This window comes from Hipposideros armiger, unplaced genomic scaffold (assembly GCF_001890085.2).
Source record: "Hipposideros armiger isolate ML-2016 unplaced genomic scaffold, ASM189008v1 scaffold_863, whole genome shotgun sequence".
NCBI classification, from domain to species: domain Eukaryota; kingdom Metazoa; phylum Chordata; class Mammalia; order Chiroptera; family Hipposideridae; genus Hipposideros; species Hipposideros armiger.
In genome coordinates this window covers 164,549-186,632 of record NW_017732213.1, presented here as the reverse complement: position 1 = coordinate 186,632, position 22,084 = coordinate 164,549, and the positions used below count along the sequence as shown (strand labels likewise).

General features: G+C 47.9%; 1 protein-coding gene across 4 annotated transcripts in view; it reads left to right on the top strand.

Annotated features, from left to right (window-relative positions):
* ZHX2 (zinc fingers and homeoboxes 2) overlaps positions 1–22,084 on the top strand; it is a 148,387-nt gene that overhangs the window by 109,382 nt on the left and 16,921 nt on the right. For 3 of the 4 annotated variants that reach the window (XM_019629692.1, XM_019629694.1, XM_019629695.1), the window contains one exon: positions 18,225–20,977. In XM_019629692.1, the coding sequence (XP_019485237.1) occupies positions 18,457–20,973 (2,517 nt within the window). In that variant the 5' untranslated portion in view covers positions 18,225–18,456 and the 3' untranslated portion in view covers positions 20,974–20,977. Of the gene's footprint in view, positions 1–9,143; positions 9,304–18,224; positions 20,978–22,084 lie in introns of all 4 variants that reach the window. The other variant, XM_019629693.1, reaches the window with a different exon arrangement.

Sequence of the window (22,084 nt, the reverse complement as noted above, 5' to 3'; positions counted from 1 at the left end):
TATATATATATATATATATATATATATATATATATCACCATAAACCAGGCTTCCAAAATATAAGCTCCAGAGGGCAGTATTCGCAGTACCCTAAATAGTGCTGTCATGTATTAGGCCTCAGTACATATTTTGTTGAATGCATGAATGAATGAATGAATGAATGAGTGAACCAGTCAACCAATGAATGAACAGCCAGTGGCCCTGACAGAGAGCAGAAGATCCAGCGTGGCACATACCCTGTGGCTTGAACCTAAGTGGCTGGGTAGCTGAGGGTCTCTGAGTTGTTATTGCTGTGATTACTTCTGCTGCTAATAATACAGGAGTATTCACAGACCTGGGACCTCCTTTGAAGTTGAGTCAGTGATATCCTGCTACTAATAAAAATATAGGCGAGACTATATAGCTTGCTCTGCTGTCAGCTGTTACGAGAACTCCTAGAGAGAGTACTAATTAGTTGTCCCCCTTGAAATCAAATAATTGCCGAACGAGGCTCTTGGTGGGCTTGTCTTCTGCCAATTGCATTAGACACCAAGGAAAGGTGCAAGATAGAGGATAAAGTAATGGGGTGTGATTGATGTGCAGTAAACGTCAATCGAGCACCTCCTGAGCAGGCCCCTGTGCTCTGAGATGTGAAAGACACAGCGATGAAGAGGTCAAGGTCATTGCCCAGAATGAGCTCTTGACTCAGTAGCGGGGAGACACCTGGACAGGTAACTCTAATAGAGCCCCGTGGAAAGTTCCCATCGTGTGCCTTGAGAGTAGGGCAGGGAGCAAACAATCTGGCAGAGGGACTGGGACAGAAGGGGTTTGAGCTAGATTTGGAAGACAGGCTAAATTGGTCTTCGATAGGAAGATTTGGGAGAGAGCGCCATTCCAGGCAGAGAACTACTTGGACGAGGGCTGAAGGTGGGTGTGGAGAGGGCAGGTTCAGAAACAGTGAGCGCACCTGAGGGGGGAATCAGAACCCCAGGCCGTATCGGCAGAGCTTTGCAGACGACACTGAAGAATTTGGACAATGTTTGGGGGGCACAGGGAAGCCAGCGCAGGGTTTAGAGGAGCGAGGGGTGTGCTATCGCTGTTTTTTAGGCGGATCACAGGGCAGCAGTTTGAACAGCGCCATGGAAAAGTTCAATGGCCAAGTATAGGGGATCAATTGGGAGGCCCTTGTGACAGCGCAGGTGATACAGGAGGAAGGCCTGACCTGGGGCCATGGACCTGGGATGGAGCAGAGAACACAACAGAATAGCCAGTACTTTCTTTTATTTTTTCTTTGTCTTTCTTTTTTCTTTTTCAGTTATAGTTGATATTCAATATTAGTGTATATTAGTTTCAGGCCGGTACTTTCCGACAACCACTCAAGCAGGATGACAGCCCAGATGTATGACCCCACCTATCAGGAGAACAGAGTGGGAATAACCACGCCCCCCCATCTCAGAGTGTCCTCCACAGAAGCAACACCCATGGTACCCAGCTCAGGTCTCCTGGGAAGTGGTTCGCCTGAGACCAGTGCTTCTCAAACTGGGCTGCCCATTGGAATCACCTGGAGGGGCTTTAAAAAATACAGATGCCTGAGCCCCACCCCCAGGGAGTCTGACTTCATTGGTATGGAGTGTGGCCTGGGCACTGGGGTATTTAAGAGCTCCCCTACTGACTCCAGTGAGGAGCCAAGGACGACAGCCCCTGCCCCTGCCCCTGCTCCTGCCCTGGAGAAATGTCTTCCCTTAGAAAGTTAGGCTGTCCAGCTGTTGTCAGTTTGTCATTAGCTATTAATTTGTGTGCTTTTCTTAAATTAAAGGCCATGCCTGGCACCCGATGGTGAGCTCCATGAAAATGGGAATTGTATTCATTTCCTGTGGCTGCTATAAATGAACTTTCCAAAAGTCGTTCCACCATGCCATCAAGCCAGCTGCTTCAGGATCATGGGGAACATGGAAGGCCAGAGAGTCCCGTGGGCTATGGGCTGCACATCACTTTGCAGGCATTCCCTTCCAGGTGGCATATCATGCAGAAACATGTGTAAACCAGGCCTGGGTGTGTTCTCCTTCAGTGGGTGACTGGGAGCTCCCATGAGACCATAGGTGTTGGCAGGACCGCACTCCCTGTGGAAGCTCTAGGGGAGAATCTGTTCCCCTCCCTTTTCCAGCAGCCACAGCTGCATTCCCTGCATTCCATGGCTCATGGCCTTCTCTCCATCTTCAAAGCCAGCACCTTCTCTCTGTGGCTCTGCTTCCCTCTGCTACGTCCCATGGCTTTCTCTTCTCTCACATCTCCCTCTACCTCCCTCTTATAAAGACAGTAATGACAACATTTAGGGCCCACCAGGTAATCCAGGATGACCTCCCCATCTCAAGATCCTTAACTTAATCACATCAGCAAAACCCTTTTGGCCATATAAGGTCACATTCACAGGTTCCAGGGCTTAGGACCAGGATATCTTTGGAAGGGCCATTAACCAGCCTACCACCATCCTAGGGAACTATGTTGTTTTCATTCACCTTGGTAGCCCCACAACCTAGTCCAGCACCTGGGACATAGTGACATAGTGAATGAGTAGATGAATAATATAAACTCAAAGCCTTGACTGATCAAAGTCACATTGTGTTAGGAGTCAGACCCATAGAGACGCAGAAGGGACGCTGGAGACAAGCTACAGAAGCGTCAGGCATAGAAGGATTTAACTTGGGACCTTCTAAAACACACATCAATTCATGCGAGCCACCCCCACCTATGTCCGCCTCCCCTCTCAGTGGTTCCCCATCACCCTCACAATACAGTGAGAGGCCTCGTGAGGCCCCTGCTTGCCTCTCCTAGTTCTCCTCTTGCCTCTCTCTGAACACCCCATAGTGCCCCTGAGATTAGGGGCATTTAGCACACCTGCATTATCATTGCTTCTGTAATTTTCTTTCTCCTCTGCTAGACTTGAACTCCAAGAGGACAGCCCGAAGCCTAGCTTACTCCCCGCCGCAATCTCCAGCTCCCAGAACAAAACCTGGCCCTTAGTGGGTGCTCAAATATTTATTAAGTATATAAAGGAAATTCAGACTAATGGGTTGTTAAGAGCCAGATGGTATTGCTTTTAAAAATACTGACTTATCGGGGAAATGGACAGTTTCATTCATTCCCCAATGCCTAGACTATAGAGGTCTGCCTGGCAAGTCATCAAAAACTGTTTGGGAGGGGTGGGCTGCAAAGAACCTGCTACAGGTAGAAGGTTCAGGGAGAAGAGTGTGTGAGTTTTGGTAAGATCCTTGGAATTGCGTTTTGGGAGACCCCAAAAGCTCATCAGACAGTTGGAATGAGGTTCAGTGGAGAATAGGAAGCCACGACTGGGCATCACTGAAATAAGTGATAGAGTCAACTCAGAGCTTGGATGAGTATGCCTGGCAGCAGACACAAAGCAAATTGGAATGGGGGAGATGGTGGAAGGAAGGAAAGTCATTCCATTTCGGTAATCCAGATGTGGTATGATGATGGCTTGACTAATATGGAACCATCTAGAATGTTACAAGAAATGACAGAGCTTGTATGCAGATGGAGGAGAAGAAAGAAACTCATGCGCTAAGGTACCACTCCCTGGGCACACAAATGTACAAGGGCACAGGGAGGAGTATCCAAAATGACTTGTGTTTGCCATCCCAGATGACAGAGACCTTGGTACCCCGATCGGTGTAGGAGAAGAAATGAGGAAGCCAGGTGATCATTTTGGCTTGGGACAAGTTGGAGTTTGCAATACAGATGGGACATCCTATTATTCTTATTACTGTTGTCGTCATTGCTATTGCTATTTTTATTTTCTTATTGGTTAACATACCAGTGTATGCTGACATACCAGAGCTGGCGGGAGCTGGGCCGCCAGCTTCTGCCCGGAAGCAGGGAGGAGCCCGCCTACGAGGTGGTGTGGAGTGATAGAAAGATCACAGGCTGCAAACCTAGCTCAGCTCACCCACTGTATTAGTGTCCTGTGGCTGCTGTAGCAATCTATCCCAAACTTAGTGGCTCAAAACAGCACAAGTTCTCTTACAGTTCTGGAGGTCAGAAGTCAAAATCAGATTTGTGGACATAAAGACAAGGCGTGGGCAGGGCCAGTTTCTCCTGGAGGTTCCAGGACAATCACTCCATCTCAAGATCTTCAGCTTAATCACGTCATCAAAGTCTGTTTTTCCGTAGAAGGTCACATTCACAGGTCCCAGGGATTAGGACCTGGAAACCTTTGGGGCCGTTATTCAGCCCACTCTATACCCTGTGTGTCCTCTTCAGAGATGAGAAGTGGTAGCCCCCAGAAGCAATCTAAATCTGTGTGATTTTTGTCTAGGATTGAACCGGCTTGGATGAATGGCTTTGTGGGGGACATTGTCCCAGAGAGTACAAGTAAACCTTCATCCTTTATCCCAGGCTTTGAGGTGAAGGGAAGTCTCTTCGAGGCAGAGATAAAAGAGGTTCAAGAGACAGCTGTGCGTTTGGTGATGCAAAGGATGGGCAGGAGGGCTGGAGGGAGGGCTGGCAGACAGAAGGCAGCGAGAGATCTGACAGAATCAGTGATTGCTGGAAAGCCCTGTCTCGCCCTGATCCGTGCCTGAGGAATAGAGAAATCTCGCCTCTCTCCCGGCTCCGGGCAGAAGATGGAGTATGTGCAAACCACCCAAAGAATGAAATGAAAAAGTTACATGGGGAATTGTTGATATGATAAATCCCTACAATCTCGCGGCCTCTCTAAACGTTTTGATAGCAGAATTTGATGGATTGTAAATCAGAGTAGGCCCATCTTAAACATTTGATAGCGCCTTATTTATTTATGTACATGGCATGGGAACCCAGAATTCATTCCTTTTTCTTTCTGTCTCAGCAAGATTTTTTTTTTCTACCCCCGCTTTCAGAAACACATCACTCTTCTCCCAGCCCTGGTTCTCCATGTTTGTGGGTGTGTGGGTGGGTGTGCCTGTATGTGACGGCGGATGTTATGATTCTTTCTCCCCAGAAAAAGGATGCTTTGCCTTGGAGAAGATGATGATTAACTGCAAAATATTAACTGCGAAAATAATGAAGCCACTTTGCTTCAAAATAAGTCTAAATCTTGTTGCTTTTTAAAAAAATGATCGCTCAGAGAAAGAAAGGGGTTAAAGATGTTACAGTGTGATCGATTTGTGATTGGCAGCACAGGCAGACACACGCAACAAAAATTTCCTGACTTTTACAACACCAACTACTGCGCGTAATACGTCACAGGGGACCTGCTCTTGCGTCATCATCAGCATCGTTACCATTTATTGAGAGTTTGCAGGTACCTCGTGTTTTGATGTCTTTATAAGCATTACACCATTTGTGGCATCCTAACCATCCTATGATATAGGCATTAGCTCCAGAGTTATAGGTCAAGAAACCACATCTAGGACAGGTGAAGTACCTTCTCAGTGTCATACAACTGGTAGGTGTTGGATGGAGTTTCAATTCACACCTGGGTCTGTTCTAATTCCAAAGCTAGTGGACTTCCTCACTCTGCTTAATTGGCTTCTCAGGGACCAATTCAGCTCAAAGCACCTTGATCTCCCCATGAAGCTGGGAACAGACAGCCACCCAGCAGAACCCATCACCCCCACACAACCACTTCTAAGAGAACTTCACCCACCTGCCCCAGGCAGTAGGCTATTGAAGTCTTATAAAGAGGACAAAGGACTAGATGCTGGTTCCTTTTGCCATACCTGTACGCTGTCCCTTCCCAGATCTCATGGTTGGTCTTACCCAATAAACAGGCTCAGATCACCTCTAAGAGCCTTCCAACTTTGATGCCCTGTGGACCTTCTCGATTCTGGTTATTCTCTTTTTGCTTCTGTCATTAAAGGCAGAATATGGTATTTGAGGGCAAAGTCTTTATTTATAAGCTATCAACCCAGTGCTTCATTTTGGCTACTTGAAAAACAGTATGCTGTAGTTTTATTTTTTAATCCACTTTGAACAAACTCTTCCTTGGGATTAAAATTTCTTCCAATATTTGATCTAGATGCACAGATGACCCCCCTCCCCGCCCTCTTTTTGGAACTGTTTGGAGCTCTCAACTCATCTCATATTTATCTATTCCTGAACTATCCAAAGTAGGGAAAAGAAGAACTTTTTTCCACGATAAAACCATTGAAGAGTTTTGTTTTCATGTTGATAAGCGAACAGCTGTACTTTTCAATGAAGCTTTTTGAGACCTTTCAGAAAAAAAGTATCCTTGGGGAGAATAGAAATGGTAAATAATAACTGAAGAGTTTGAAAATTACATTGCAGTGAACATAGAATGTCACAAGCAGTCAATGAGTCTCCTCCTCTGTTTTCGCTGATACTCATTATTGTGTCAAGGCTGCTCTATCTTGATGTGTAGAACCTCTCCTCAGAGGCTTTGCCTGATTATCTCTTTGAAAGTAGCTCTTTGGTCACCATCACATCACTTTTAGAAACTCTTTACAGAGCACTTACCACTATCTGTAAGTTCTTTGTTTTCTATTTATTTTCTGCCTCCTGTTCCTAGATCACTAGCGCCTTGAGAGCAGGAAAGTTATGTCTCATTTCCTGAGTATCTAAAGCAGTGTCTGGCATACAGCCAGCTCTCCAGAATGAATGAATGAATGAGTGAATGAATGAATGAATGAATAAACGATCGAATGAACAAACGTTATGTCTGAGATGTGTTCTCTTTTCCAAAGTCCAAGTTTCTGTTTCTGAAAAAGTAGGTCTTCTGCTGTATTTCCCTTTTAAAATGCCAGGGATGTTTGAGGATGAGAATGGAGCATTGAGATGGAAATGGGTGGCGAGACGCGCTCCTCAAAGCCAGCTCCCAATACTTCTAGGGAGGTTTTCAAGTATGATGCGGTCAGATTCGTGTTTAGAAACATGATGTTCAATCATGGCATGAGTTGTGAGGTATGTCATGGCAAGAAATCTGTTTTCTAAAAATAAAGTATTGAAGTTTGTGAGTGACTCACTTTTCTTGATTAGCAAGGCCTCAAGGTCATCCCCGTAAAAATGTCACTCCCACTAACGTCCTAAGATTCTTTCTTAAGGGAGACAGAATGGTGTGGCATAATCGCCAACACAACAAGAATAAGAGAATGTTGCAAATGGGCGTGGCATGTGGCATGTCTATCACGGCAGGAAATGGCCGGGAATTGTTGTTTTAGAAAGAAATGGTGGCAGTGAGGAGGCTGGCCTGAAACTCTGTCTGTCGGGACATTTTCAGTGATAGGTGACAGAAAATCCCATCCGACTGACATGATGTAGTAGTCCAGGATTATGTTGGGTTCAGGCGTAGCCCTATCAAGTGGGATGTTATCAGGACTCTGCGTCTCTCAGCTCTCAAGCATGTTCCAAGTGGCAAGATGTGGCAAGATGGCCACTGGCACTTCTGGGCTTATATCCAATCCCTCCCATCAACACCACCAGAAAAGGAGAACATTTTTCTCCCAGTGGTTCCAACAAAGGCCCCAGCATGGAACCCCACTGGCTCTGATTGCCCCACTGGCTCACAAGCCCATTCCTTACTCACTGTTGCTGGAGGGACATGATGGTCTGAGTGGTCAGGCCCGAGTCACATGCCCACTGCTGCAGGACCCACATGGGCCAAGAGTAGGGAGAGCTCTTTCTCCAGAGAGAACTGGCCTGCCATGGCCAAAAGAGGAAGGAAAGAATGCTGGGCAGGCGATGCCTGCCTCAAACAGGCGAAGCCCAGGGGCCAGGCCATGATGTAGGGAGTGACTGCAGCGGCCGAGGGAGGCCAGGAGGCGGTCTCGGCCTAAAGCAGAAGAACGAAGAATGAGAGGTGATGAAAGAAGAGTTGGGGGAACCTGGTGCATAATAAGCTGTGGGGTGAGGAGAGAGCGAAAGAGCAGGCATCATCTAGGTTTCCAGCCTGACTGACTGAGTAGATTGTGGGACTTTTTTTTTTTTTTTTAAATAAAGGAACAATACAGAAAGACCAGGTTTGGGAGGCAGGTGATGAGTTTGGTTCTAGATGTGTTAAATGTGAGGCACCCACGAGACTCCCGGTGATGATCATAGACGCACAGAGTACATATACGCTTGGAAGAGGCGCGAAGTCCAGCCAGCCCAGCCTCTGCCAAATTTCCCCTTCAGATACACCTTCCAGGTGCGGGTAACTGAGTTGAGTCTGTTATCCAACCCGGTGGGAGTGGGTCATCCATTTTTTTACTTATATGTTATTTTCCTTGGTTTTCATAAACCATCTTGGCCTTGTTTTTTTGTTTTTGTTATATATATATATATATTTTTTAATCAGGTTTCAATAGAAAGTGGCCACTCCAGCCTTTGTCCACTTAGGAGTTCATGTAGTCCATCCTCACTGTTGTCCAGCAGTCAGAATGGAAGGTCTGGGGCTCTGCAGAGAGGAGCTGGGACTAGAAAGGCTGTTTGGGTAGATATCTGTCTATAGAGATGAGTTTAGAGCTTTGGGGTGGAAGGGATCACCAAGGAGCATGGATAGGAGAGAGATGAAAGAGCCAAGGGCATTGTGACGCACCTATGAGAGCAGAAAATGGACGAGAAAGCCAAGAAGAGGCTGCCAGGAGAACCGGGAGCGTGGCCCAGGGAAGCCAGGAGGTGGGGCCTTAAGGAAGACAGTTCGCCCCCCAGGAGCGGTAATATGGGATCTATTTGGCAGTTGACGACAAAAGCAGGAGGACAGAATGTGCCGAGTGTGAGGGATGGACAGTGCAGTCACAGAGGGAATGAACAGCAGGAATCTCAAACTTCCTTGGAGATATTTGATGGTTGCATCACCTTAGCAACAGGTACCCTGTGTTGCAAGCTCAGAGCTCATCATGAATGGGGCCCAGAGCCAAACATAGTGCTCAGATAGCTCACTGGATACCCTCAACAACCTTTTGACAGAGGTGCCATTTTCATCCCCGTACTGCAATGGAGAAGCTGAGGCTTCAGAAGGTGGATGTAACTTGTCCAAGCTCACACGCTGATGAGTGGTAGGACCAGACCTAGAATGCAGGCCTCTTTCACTCAGGAGACTGAGTCCTTCGTCACTGCCATAAGAAGCAAGAGTTGGGATAATAATTCAGTGTAGACGATGGTGGAATTGAGCCGCTTTGGGAAATGTGGTGATGTTTCCCGTGTTTGTTTTGCTTCGTGTACTTTTTTAGAGAAATGGCAACCTGGAGTGTTTGTGACTGAAAGGGGAGGGGATCTGGTGGAAGGAGACAGAGTTGAGAGAGCTGATGAGAGCTGAGCCGGAGGCCAGGTGGAGGGATTGGCCTTATAATGGGGAGTCCAGCTACTTCCTCCAGGGTGGAGAGAAAAGAGGTAAGTGTGGAGATGAGGAAGAATGTGACCTTTGTCTTGTGACCTTCATCAGGTGACCTTTATATTCTCAGCAAGATGCAAGGCAAAATCTTCTACTAAAACAGAGAGGCAGAGTTGGGAAACCTAAAAATATTGGCACAGTTGCCATAGAAATTGCTTTGGGCATGAACAAAGGATGAGAAAACAGATCTTGGAGCAGCATGACTCAGGTGAGATAAGCTGGTGTAAACGTGCAGCCCCTTCTACAAAGATTGGCAGCTGCAGGAGGTCATGGCGGTGAGAAAGGCAGGATGATCCGAGGGTAGACTGAGGACGAAGAGGCAGAACGGTTCCTCATCGCTAATACTAGCTCACTAATTAAAGTCGCCCTTTAAGGGGCCCACAAATGCCAGTGTTAAAGGTCCGCATTCAGTCCAGTCCTACAGATGGCGATTCACCCCAGTTTACAGCTGCAGGAACTGAGGTTGGCCATGGTGAATGGGCGTGCTGCATTTGGCGTTCTCCAGGTTGTGTGAGGGTTTGGGACCTGTGAGGTGGGCGTCCTGGCTGTGGCCAGACAAGGATGCCTCTGTTAGTAAGTGACAGAGCCAGGATTCCAACTGGGGAGGCCTGACACTAACCTGTGCCCTCTTCCACCAACCAGGTGGGCACGAATGATAAGTATGGAGGGGAGCAAAGCCACTGGAGGCCAAGTCTTTACCTACTGAAGGATGGAAAGAGTCTGAGCTTTAGAATTCACTGTGTCTGAGTAAATGACTAAATTCTGGACTCCAGGTTTACAGGGGCCCAGGATGGGTCTGCCTTCTCAGGCGTAGATGGCTTTCTCTGCCCCTCAGTACTCACTGAATAGTGTCTCAGGTCACCACTACTACCCCCACTGCTAGCAGGACACCAACCTCCTCTCAGAGCCCTGTGTCACCTAAAGGCTTGGTGACACTGAAGTGTTGGGTCATATGGAGTCACAAACTTCCTTTCATCCACTGAATTTCTTTAGCTAGCGGTACCATACAGGCTTTCTTCTACCTGCTAAGAGAGCGTCTCAAGAGGAGCAAGTTGAAAAAGACATTATAATTCAATTAAAAGCTTTCCCCTTTGAACACTCCCAGAGGGGGAAAGCCACTTGGAATTTATAAGAAATCTAATTTATAGACTGAGTGTCAGGAAATGGAATTGCTAACGATTAACAGGCAAGCAGTGGGTGTGGAGGCAGGACTCTCTGGGCTCCGTCCTTCTCAGCAGCCCGTTTAGCCTCTCTGAGCCTCAGTTTCCTCATCTGTGAAATGGAGATCATAGCTATCTTTTGGTATTGTGGGACTAGTAAAGATTATACATGTAAATAGTCTCTTGTTACTACATTTTCCTGCCTACGCTTAGCCAGATTAGCAAACCCCTTCTTTAAAAAAAAAAAATTGTCTAAGCAACTGAGCGATAAAAGCTAAGCACAGACACCGGTAACAGGAAGTCGCCTCTTAAAACTCACCTCCCTGGGCCACCAACTCTGCTGCTATGGACCCTGTCGTTTTTAAAGATGTCTGACACTGTGTTGTCGAGCACCCAGCATTCTTTGTTCTATTCTCTTCTGCCATCATTGTTTTGTACAGTTCTCCCCATATTTCTGCATCGCCCCCTGAATCATCACTTCCCTTAGGAGCATGCTGTTCTGCTCCAGTCCAGCAGGGAATGCAATGAGCAGAATCTCCTGTCTTCATGGCTCCGAGTTAGCCTCAGCCCATCCACTTCTGATTAGGAGAAACCAAGGGATATCTTCTTGCCAAGGCCAGCAATCCTGTCTGCACATCAGTCACGTGGCTGCTTGTTAGAAATCCTGATTCTTGGGCCTGCTCTTGGATTTTGGGGTTTAATGAGTCTGGACTTGGGCTCAGGAATGGGTATTTTGAGAAGGCACCCCAGGTGGTGTCTGGCGGTTTGAGAGGCACACTGTAGGCTCACCCCCAAATTCAAGTTTAGATTTAAAGTAGGCTGGAGCGAAATCAGCAAAACTCGAGAATTAATTCGTGGTCACCAGTGACCTTTCAAAAGTAATCCCCATTTAACAGATGAGGAAAATGGAGGCGAGGATGGAGATACGGGAGGAGAGAGCTGCCTGGCCAGAAGCTTAGAGCAAAACCCAGGACCCCTGCAGCCCATTCGTTTCCCTACCCCACCCGGCAACTGTCACCACCACCACATACCCACCCATGAGAATTCCTTCTCCTGGGGGGAGGAGGTGAAATGTTGTGACTTTAAAACACACACACACACACACACACACACACGCCCTTGAACTGAGGCAGAATCTGTTAACAGCTCTGTCAGAAGACCCTGCAAAGCTAAAAGCATCCTTTTGGGCTTTGATGTCTTGACAAGATACTTCCTTTAAAAGCCCCGAGACAGCCTTGTTGTTTCCTCTGACAGCCCCAGCGAAAGGCTCTGAAATGAGAAGTGGAGTCTGCCCTCCCACGCCCCGAAGCCTGAAGGTGTGATTTCTTGAAAGGAGCACATGTGTCCCTGGTAGTAGGCATGACGCCCGCCTGGGAGGACGGGAACCCAGGCTCCTCCACTTGCTCTGACCGCTAAGGCCCTCAGGCTGGAGACCCCTGGCCATGGGGGGCCGCTGCGGTCTGACTCTGCACCTCCCCCAGATGCCTCCCTAGGGAGATCAAGAACCGAGACCTTTTCCTCATCGGGCAGCCAGGCTGCACGTCAGCTACCTTGAGAAGAGTTTCCAGGGTCTGGTCTGATGGTTTGACCCGTTTTTCCTTCCCCTGAGAGCCACAGAGCCACAGGGAAAGGTCAGGAAATGCTGTCACCCTGTCCCTGAAAATAAGGGTCAGAGGTAGGTGACCAAGGTGGGTGACCAGGGACATGGCAGTGGGAAGTGCTTAGTTGGGGAGGCGCAGAGAGCCTTGCTTCTCCGAGCGTAACCCACCTTTACAGCGTCATCCTCACCTGGGAGCTTGTTAGAAATGCAGTCTTACAGAATCAGAGTCTGAGTTTGAACAAGATCCCCAGGCGATTTGCACAAAAAGCTTGTATCCCAGCTCTGTGGCTTCAGGCTGTGTGACCTTAGCCAAGCTCCTTAACCTCTCTGAGCCTCAGTAGTTACATAGGTTTTTGTTTTTTGGGGTTTTTTTAGAAGTGAAACACTGAGACTTGGCAGATACTAAACCTTCAGTGAATGTTAGCTGTCATTGTTATTGGGAAAATGGTTCAGGGACGGTTTTGCCACATTTGAACCCAAAGCATCCAGCCATACCTCGGTGAGGAAGGAAGTCCAAACTGAATGCAAGAAAGTTCCAGGTGAAAAGTAAAGAGTCCCCAACGTCTGCTTAAAGGACAAACTCAGAGGCTGGAGAGGAGAGTGTCTCTTAACAGCCTGGGCCCTGACTACTCAACTTGGGGTTAGTTAAGATGATATGGTTCATCTGCTTGGTTTGGGGGTTCTTGCGTTCATTGACACACCTTCTCTTCCTGCCATCCCCACCTCCGTGACCCTGCTGCTCCCGTGACCCTGCTTGAAAGGCTTTGACACTCCGGTGCCAGCAGAATGAAATTCTAACTCAGCATGGCATTCAAGGCCCTTCACGGTCCAGCCCCAGCCTGACTTGTTCGCCTCCTCCCAGCCCCACCTCACGCCCTTCCCTTTAACCTCAGTCCTCGCCATTCCTCAGACAGATCCTTGCTCTTGCTGTCTCCTCTGCCTCGGAGCACTGTTGCGCTCCCTTTCTCTCTACCTGGCAGGGTCCTACCCCACCTCTGGAGTCCTGCTTAACGAACGGAGGCCATGTGCTGTGTGCCAAGAGCACAGGTGCAGCTTGGACAGACTTTGTTCAAATCCCAGCTCTGCCACGAACGAGCCATGAGACCCTGGGCAAGGGACTTCTCCTCCCTGGCCTGGGTTCCCTCTGCTGTAAGTTGAGGCTACTAACAACTGCTTTGCAGGGTTGTTGTGAGGATTCATCAACAAAGTATGGAGGATTTCAGTTAATCACGGTCATGGCCATTTCCTTCCCAAGCACATTAACGTTACCTCCGCTGTGAAGCCTTTAGCCACCCTTCTGCCTCTCAGCATTACAAAATGAAGCACGGCCTCCTCCGTGTTTTCATTCACTCTTTCTCCTTCTCGTCTAGGCAGCATCCAGACGCTCCACTGACACCTTTTCATGGAGTCCCTGACCTCCCTGCTTAAAAATCACAGTCACCCCACTGTGCAGCCCATCCTCTGCTGCCTGGCTTTTCTCCACAGAGTGCCTATCGAGCGTCGTGTTTATTCTTGTGAACGTAAGCTCTGTGAGAACAGAGATCCCTGTCTGTTCACTCCTGTATCCTCAGCACCTAGAACCGAGTCTGACACCAATGGGTGCTCAGTCAGTACTTGTTGTTGGCTGCATGAACAAATCATTTTTGTGCCATCGAAGGGCATGCCGATGGCACTGCCCCTGCCCTGCTGGTATGGGCTGAATTGTGCTCCTCCCCCCAAAAAATTGGCGTGTTTCCAGGTGGTGCCTGCGCCCAGTTCAGACCCACTGGGAAGGTGGCCCAGGGTGAGACCCGGGATGCAGAGCTGGTCCGTTGGGGTACTCACCACAGCATAGAGGGGACGGTGCTGGCATTTTGACATGCATTTTTTTATTCATTCGTTCAGTCAGTGTTTTTAATTTTTGCCAACTTTGACCAGTGTACACCTGGACCTGCAGACTTTGCCAGAACTCGGCAGCCTTCAGGCCGGCGAGTACCAGGCCTCATGGCGCTGGTCCTGACCTCACTGGTGGTTCACAGACTTTCAGAAAGACAAACACCAACTCTCTGCTGTTCACAGACACTCACCCCTGGTTGTGTCAGGATTATTCTCCCACAGGCAAGGGTTCTTGCAGCTCCCCCAGTGAGCCGCCCAGAGATGAATTCTTCAAAGACTCAGCGTTTTTTAACCCCCGCCCCTCCTTTCTCTCTTTCCTTCCTTCATCTTTCCTTCCTTTTAATCTGCTATGGTTGGGATTCCTGGTTGCCAATTAAGTTTTAGAAGGTACTGGTTATTCTGAACCACAGTTTTGGGAACATTGGAAAGCTTTTAGGATGTTTCACCACAATTTGGCTTGGCTCATTGCTCGGCCTCACTTGTCAACAGATGTAAATAATTCTAGATGTGGGGAGTTTCTGTAAAAAGAGCCTCTTCTCCTCCACACCTATTCCTGCCCGATTTCTTTGTTCTGCAAAAGAAAAGTTTCCTTTTGCTCCCCCTCTTCAAAGAACATTGTTGTTCAAATGCCCAAGCCACTTGGATAATGAGTGCAAATTTAGCTCTGTTTTGCTGTGTCAATAGTACCCCCTATGGGACTGTGGGTCTTCCTTCCCCTTACAGAGTTCCTGCACTCATACAAGTCCCAATACACACACACACACACACACACACACACACACACACACACGCGCGCGCGTACACAGGTGCACACACGTGTGCACACAGGCACATGCACACACATTACTGAGCACCCAGAAGAGATTTCTATACCTGATCACTCTATATTGGTTACAGTTCCCACGAGGTAGGCACCCTGCAGTTAATTTACTTATTCACCCAGTATTTGTGGGAAGCATATTGAAGGCCAGGTGCAGTTCTATGCTCTGAGGAAGCCATAGTGAGATGTTTCTGCCTTTATGGAGTGTATATTCTACAGCAGCGCTGTCCAGTAGAACGTCCCTCAATGATAGAAATGTCCTGCACTATTTGATACAATGGCCACCAGCCATGTGTGGCTATTGAGCAACTGAAACGTGGCTAGTGTGACCGAGGAACTGCATTTTTAAAGTTTAATTTGAGAGCCACATGTGACTGGTGGCTGCCGTATCGCAAGCACAGTTCTAGAGGGAGAGACAAACAACAAACACATAAATACATAGTCTCCCTTCCCTCCTTCAACCACAAAATATATCAATAAATTTTAAATGTTGACAAGTGCTATGAAGAAGGCAAAGCAGGGTCAGGAAAGAGAGAGACTGAGGGAGGCATTGTTTCAGATGGGTGGTGGTCAGGAAAGGCCTCTCTGTGGGAAGATGACTTTTACATGAAGCCATGAGATCTGAGGAGTCCTGGGGGTGGGGTGCTCTGGCAGAGCCCCGGGATGGAAGTGGTGTGTGCCTGTTCCCGCAGCCAGCGTGCGATGAGCAAAGGGGAGTGGGAAGCGTGGGCCAGGACACGCCAGGATGTACAGGCTGCTGTGAAGGCATGGGCTTCACTCTGATAGGAAGCCGAGAGAGGCCATCATGCACAAAGGTGACATGAGCTGTTTCCTATCATCCCTCTGCTGCTCTGGAGAGGAAGGAAACAGGAGACCCAGGCGCGGCTGCTCTAGGGTTCCAAGTAGGAGATGATGGTGGCTCAAACAAGTCAGGGAGGGGTGGACATGGTGAGCAGCGATATGATACCAGATTTCTTTTGAAGACAGAGTCAGCAGGATTGCTGATGGGCTGATTGTGTGGAGAGAGGCAGAGAGCAAGTTTTTAGCCCAAGTGAGCAGTGGTGGAACCATGGATGGAGACAAAGAATTCTGGAGGGAGCGACACGTGTTTGAGGGGGGAAACCAAGAGTCTGATGTTCAGTGGGGACATGGGAGCTGAAGATGTCACTTGAGGGTGGTCGGCAAAATGACACGGTGCCCCTCTGTTCTGCTGTGCCCATGTCTTGGCACACCAGTGCCCTGAGGAATCCTCACCCGCTGCAGATGAAGTTGCCCAGCATGAAAGTGCCAGGGCTCTCCAGCCTTAGAGTGTTTGGGTTCTGAGTTCACAAGGCAAGGAATACTCCTCTCCTGAGTCCTGCTCAAGTTTGTCACCTGAGTCCCTAAACAGATGGGTGTGGGCCCAGAGTCCCACAGAGTAGCTCATGAAAATAAATCTTCACTTCTGCCCTTGAGCACTCTCGTCAAGGGGACCTAAAACCAAGCCAATGGAAGGGGCAGGAGGTGATATACCGTCTCTTCCATTCTCCTCTCCACAGACATCAACTATCCTTGTTCCAACACACACCTTCCTCCTCCTTTAGCCACAAAATGTAAGGCCCACTCCCCATCCGCCTAGGCATTTAGACTCTCAACATGGCCCACCCCATCAGTTCCCCAGCTTGGGTTCTTTTAACATATCCTACTTCCTAATAAGCAAATTATTCCTGTACTCCCAAATTAATATTTGTTTACTGCAATCCCAATCAAAATTCTCTTTGATTTGGCAGATGATTCTGATTTATGTGAATAGGTGATCAAAATAACCCAGAACTGTTTTGCAAAAGAAGAGTAACAAGGGAGAAGTCCCTTAATATCTCCAGATATTAAAAAAAAAATCTAATCTACAAAAAAAAATTAGGCATAAGTGTGAGACTCAATAGCTAGATAAGAAGCATGGACTAGATAACCCAGAATCCCCTAGTATATATAAAAATTTAATGTATGATAAAGATGATTTCACAAATTACTGAGAAAAGATAACACAATATGTGCGACTGAAATCATTGGTAACTTTCAAGAAAAATAGTTACAGTTGTGTCTTACAGCTGAACCCAAGATCAATTCCAGATGAGTTACATGTGAAAAAATAAAGCTAAAACATTCTAAGAAAGCACAAAATAATATGTCTCTGCTATCAAGGCAGGGAATCACTTTCTATCCATAAAATTGCAATGAAAGAAGCTGCAAGAGAAAAAGACTGATAAATTTGCTACCTAAAAATTAAAATTTTATATGGAAAACATGAAAAACATCATATGAAAAGCAAACACATAAATGATAGACTGGGAAAATTTTGCAACCAATAAAGTACTGATATTTTTAATATATGGAGAACTCTCACAAATTAATAAGAAAACCACTGAGAATCACAAAATAAAAATGGCATAAAGAGATAATTCACAAAGAAAGAATACAAGTGGCAATTAAGTCTTTGAAAACTATTCAACCTTATTAGCAATCAAGAAAAAGCACAAAAGCATATTAAAAGAATTTTAACCTATCTAATCGGCTTTTTCATGGATAGTTCACGTAGGTTGAATGGTAAGTGGGGTACTCTCATTCCTTGCCAGAGGAAAGGCCAGTTGGTGTAAAAACTTGGCCATATGAGTCAAGAGGACTTAAAATGTTGACACTTTTTGACCCAGTGCTGCTATTTCTAAGCATTCGTCTGCAGGTGCTTCTCAGAAATAAAGACTCAGGGTGCCGATTGCAATTTTGTTGAGAAGAGCCAAAACTGGAAATAAATGTCCAACAAAAGTTGAATAGCTAAATATATTACATATGGTATATCTCTACAGTGTAGTGTCATACAGCCATGTTTAAATCATTATTTTGCTCCATATTTATAAAAATCTGGAACTTTTCAAGTGAAATGAAAGAACTTCAATATTTGGAATGATTTTTTTCTCCTTTATACCTCAATGCATTTTCTGGATTTTCTATAGTGATTTTACTTTTATGATAACAAAAGTTCATATCTATTTTTCTAATGCCCATATAAATGCCACTTGCCAGCCCCAGGTAAGCAGATATCTTGCCTCTGATGTACCATCAATTAAAGCACCTTGCAAGCCCAGCCACATTTCAAGGGCAATGTTCCCTCCACCAACCACCAACCACTTCAGAAGATCTCACTACCTTTGTTGCTTTCTGTGTCCTTTTCTCTCGAAACATGAACGAGTGTCCTGCACCCTCATTTGCTTGTTTTGGGCAAGTTCCCACTGCCCTTCCCAGAGAAGGGAAGAGGAGAAGAAGAATACGGTCTTTCATTTGTATGTGCACCCACTCTCACACCATCTGTGCTTACCTAGGCGTTTGCTTTGGGTGCCAGTTGGGATGGGTCATGGGCAAACTCAGAAAGAAATGCTAGTTTCTTTTGCCTGGTGAAGAAACGCTGACCCTGTCTTTGTTCTTGTCCTACAGATATGATGCTGCCTCTTGTGTTTAGCCATTGGAGCAATTACAATTTTCTGTGCTGAGATCACCCTGGAAACTCAAACACTAGACTTCAGCATTGAAAGGAAGCCAAAGCCATTGGAGGGGGGGATAAAGCCAAAAGCCTTTCTTTGACCTTCTTTGTTCCAAAATTTTCACTGCCCCTTCCCTACGTGCCCCCGCCCCCTCCAAAACAAGCCATTGCACAGAGACAAGCAACATGGCAAGCAAACGAAAATCTACCACCCCGTGCATGGTTCGGACATCACAAGTACTAGAACAAGATGTGCCCGAGGAAGAAGACAGGGCCAAAGAAAAAGGGAACAGCACGCCACAGCCTGAAATGGCCAAGGACGGTTGGGCAGCGGAACCTGAAAACTCTTCCAAAGAAAACGAAGTGATAGAGGTGAAATCTACAGGGGAGAACCCATCCAAAAAGCTCCAAGGCGGTTACGAGTGCAAATACTGCCCCTACTCCACGCAAAACCTGAACGAGTTCACGGAGCACGTGGACACGCAGCACCCCAATGTGATTCTCAACCCCCTGTACGTGTGTGCCGAATGTAACTTCACAACCAAAAAGTACGACTCCTTGTCTGACCACAACTCCAAGTTCCATCCCGGGGAGACCAACTTCAAGCTGAAGCTAATCAAGCGAAATAACCAGACTGTCTTAGAGCAGTCCATCGAAGCCACCAACCATGTCATATCCATCAACACCAGCGGCCCCGGAGGTGGTGACAGCGACCCTGGGATCTCAGTGAGCAAAACTCCCATCATGAAGACGGGGAAACCGAAAACTGATGCCAAGAAGGTGCCCAAGAAGCCTGAGGAGGCCACCCCCGAGAACCACATGGAAGGGACTGCCCGCCTGGTGACAGACGCAGCTGAGATCCTCTCGAGACTCGGAGGGGTAGAGCTGCTCCAGGAATTAGGGCACGTCATGCCTTCAGTCCAGCTCCCACCAAATATCAACCTGGTCCCCAAGGTCCCCGTCCCACTGAATACTACCAAATACAACTCTGCCCTGGACACGAATGCCACCATGATCAACTCCTTCAACAAGTTCCCTTACCCAACCCAGGCTGAGCTGTCCTGGTTGACAGCTGCTTCCAAACACCCAGAAGAGCACATCAGAATCTGGTTTGCCACCCAACGCTTAAAGCATGGCATCAGCTGGTCCCCCGAGGAAGTGGAAGAGGCCCGGAAGAAGATGTTTAATGGCACCATCCAAACAGTCCCCCCGACGATCACTGTGCTGCCCGCCCAGCTGGCCCCTACAAAGATGTCACAGCCCATCCTCCAGACAGCTCTACCGTGCCAAATCCTCGGCCAGACCAGCCTGGTGCTGACTCAGGTGACAAGCGGGTCAACAACTGTCTCTTGCTCCCCTATCACACTTGCCATGGCCGGAGTGACCAACCACGGCCAGAAGAGACCTTTAGTAACTCCCCAAGCTGCCCCCGAGCCCAAACGTCCACATGTCACTCAGGTGCCAGAGCCCCCACCCAAGGTGGCCAACCCTTCGCTGACCCCGTCAGGCGACCGCAAGAAGACAAAGGAGCAGATAGCGCATCTCAAGTCAAGCTTTCTCCAGAGCCAGTTCCCTGACGATGCTGAGGTCTACCGACTGATCGAGGTGACTGGCCTTGCCAGGAGTGAGATCAAGAAGTGGTTCAGTGACCACCGGTATCGGTGTCAAAGGGGCATCGTCCACATCACCAGCGAATCCCTTGCCAAAGACCAGTTGGCCATCGCGGCCTCCCGACACGGTCGCACATACCATGCCTACCCAGACTTTGCCCCACAGAAGTTCAAGGAGAAAACACAAGGTCAGGTTAAAATCCTGGAAGACAGCTTTTTGAAAAGCTCTTTTCCGACCCAAGCAGAACTGGATCGGCTAAGGGTGGAGACCAAGCTGAGCAGGAGGGAGATCGACTCCTGGTTCTCGGAGAGACGGAAGCTCCGCGACAGCATGGAGCAAGCGGTCTTGGATTCCATGGGGTCTGGCAAAAGAGGCCAAGATGTGGTGGCCCCCAATGGTGCTCTGTCTCGACTTGACCAGCTCTCGGGCGCCCAGCTGGTCGGTTCTCTGCCCAGCCCTTCACCAGCCATTACAAAAAGTCAAGAACAGGTTCATCTCCTGAGGAGCACGTTTGCAAGAACCCAGTGGCCTACACCCCAGGAGTACGACCAGTTAGCAGCCAAGACTGGCCTGGTCCGAACTGAAATTGTGCGTTGGTTCAAGGAGAACAGGTGCTTGCTAAAAACTGGAACCTTAAAGTGGATGGAGCAGTACCAGCAACAGCACGTAGCAGAGGACCATGGCTACGACACTGCGTCCAGGAAAGCAGCTAAAGCCACCGTCGCCGAGAGCCCAAAGGACGGGAGCGGGCTGGGCCAGCAATATTACAAGGACCCCAAAAAGCCCTGTGAAGAGGACTCGGAGAAGGTGGTACCCAGGGTAAAAGTGGGCAGCGAGCAAGTGAAAGATAGTTTGCCGGCTGCAAAGCCCGCAGAGGCCACCTCGGACAGATCAGAGGGCAACAGCCGGGATGGCCAGGGCAGTGAAGAAAATGAGGAATCCAGCGTTGTGGATTGGGTGGAGGTGACCGTCGGAGAGGAGGACGCCATCTCAGACAGGTCCGACAGCTGGAGTCAGACTGCCCCCGAAGGCACAGCAGAGCTGGCCGACTCGGACTCCGACAGCGTCCCTGCCGAGGCTGGCCAGGCCTAGACAGGTAACTCCACCCGTTTCCCCCTTCCCCGCTCCAGGCAGCTAGGTGAAGATGCTGAGTATCTTTCTTTACGTTGCCGGAGTCCATATAATTTGTAGGGTACAGAGATGTTGACAAAGACAACGGGTTCATTTTTTTTTTTAAAGGAAGAAAAATAAGGGAACTGGTAAGTTTCATGCTCTTATTTGAAAGTTGTGTTGATGGGTGACAGCTGTGCTACCTGGGACCTGTGTGGACACCACCATTTGGGGCCCGTCCATTCTAAAATCTAGTCGCAGTTGTAATAGGACATCTTCCGCCTGTTTTGTGTTTGCTGCTGTAAGAAACAAACATGAAAAGGATCTGTCTTTTCTTTTTTCTTTTTTTGTTTTTATCCTTCTCTTTTTGGATTTTTTTTTTTTAAGAGTAAGTATCCAAGTTTACTGGCTAGAGATTTGGGGTTGTTTCTATTAACCTGAAAGGGTTTGGTGTTTGCCTTGTCATAGCTAATGGAAGGCGCGTTCTGTGTCTCATTAAGCGACCCTGCCCCTAGCTGCACTGATTGGGTCCTCAGAACCCCTTCCTATCTGGGAGAAACTGGTATAAATTTAGGCCTGTGGAGCCACAGAAGCCGGGGAAGGGAGGTTACCATGGTTACTAATGGCCATGTCATCCACATGATGGGACATGCCACCCAAGCCCTTCGTGTGCGTGTTTCACAAGAGGTCCATGCAAATCAAGGCCTAAAGCACAGCAGCTTGCTTAGTGGTGACTTTAAAACTGGGGGTCAGGGAAGGGAGCATAGTAGGGAGAAGGACTCAGGGAGAAAGGTCCGCCTTGGCCAAAGCAGAAGTAGTCAGGGCAGCTTGAAACCAGGAGGGAGAGGCAGGATTTACAGCCTGCCCAGGTTGGCTTCTCCACAGGTCACTTAAAAGGCAGTGGAAGGGGTCCCCCATGTCACCTTTCAAAATAATGAAATAAAGATAAGAACTTCCAGGGTGATTGATAATTCCCAAGGGAGCCCTGGAAATTACCATGCCTCTTTATTAATGAATGTGGACAACTTGGGACGGCCATGTCACTCATTCACTTATTTATTTGGTAATAAAACAAGGCACCTGGCAAAAAAAA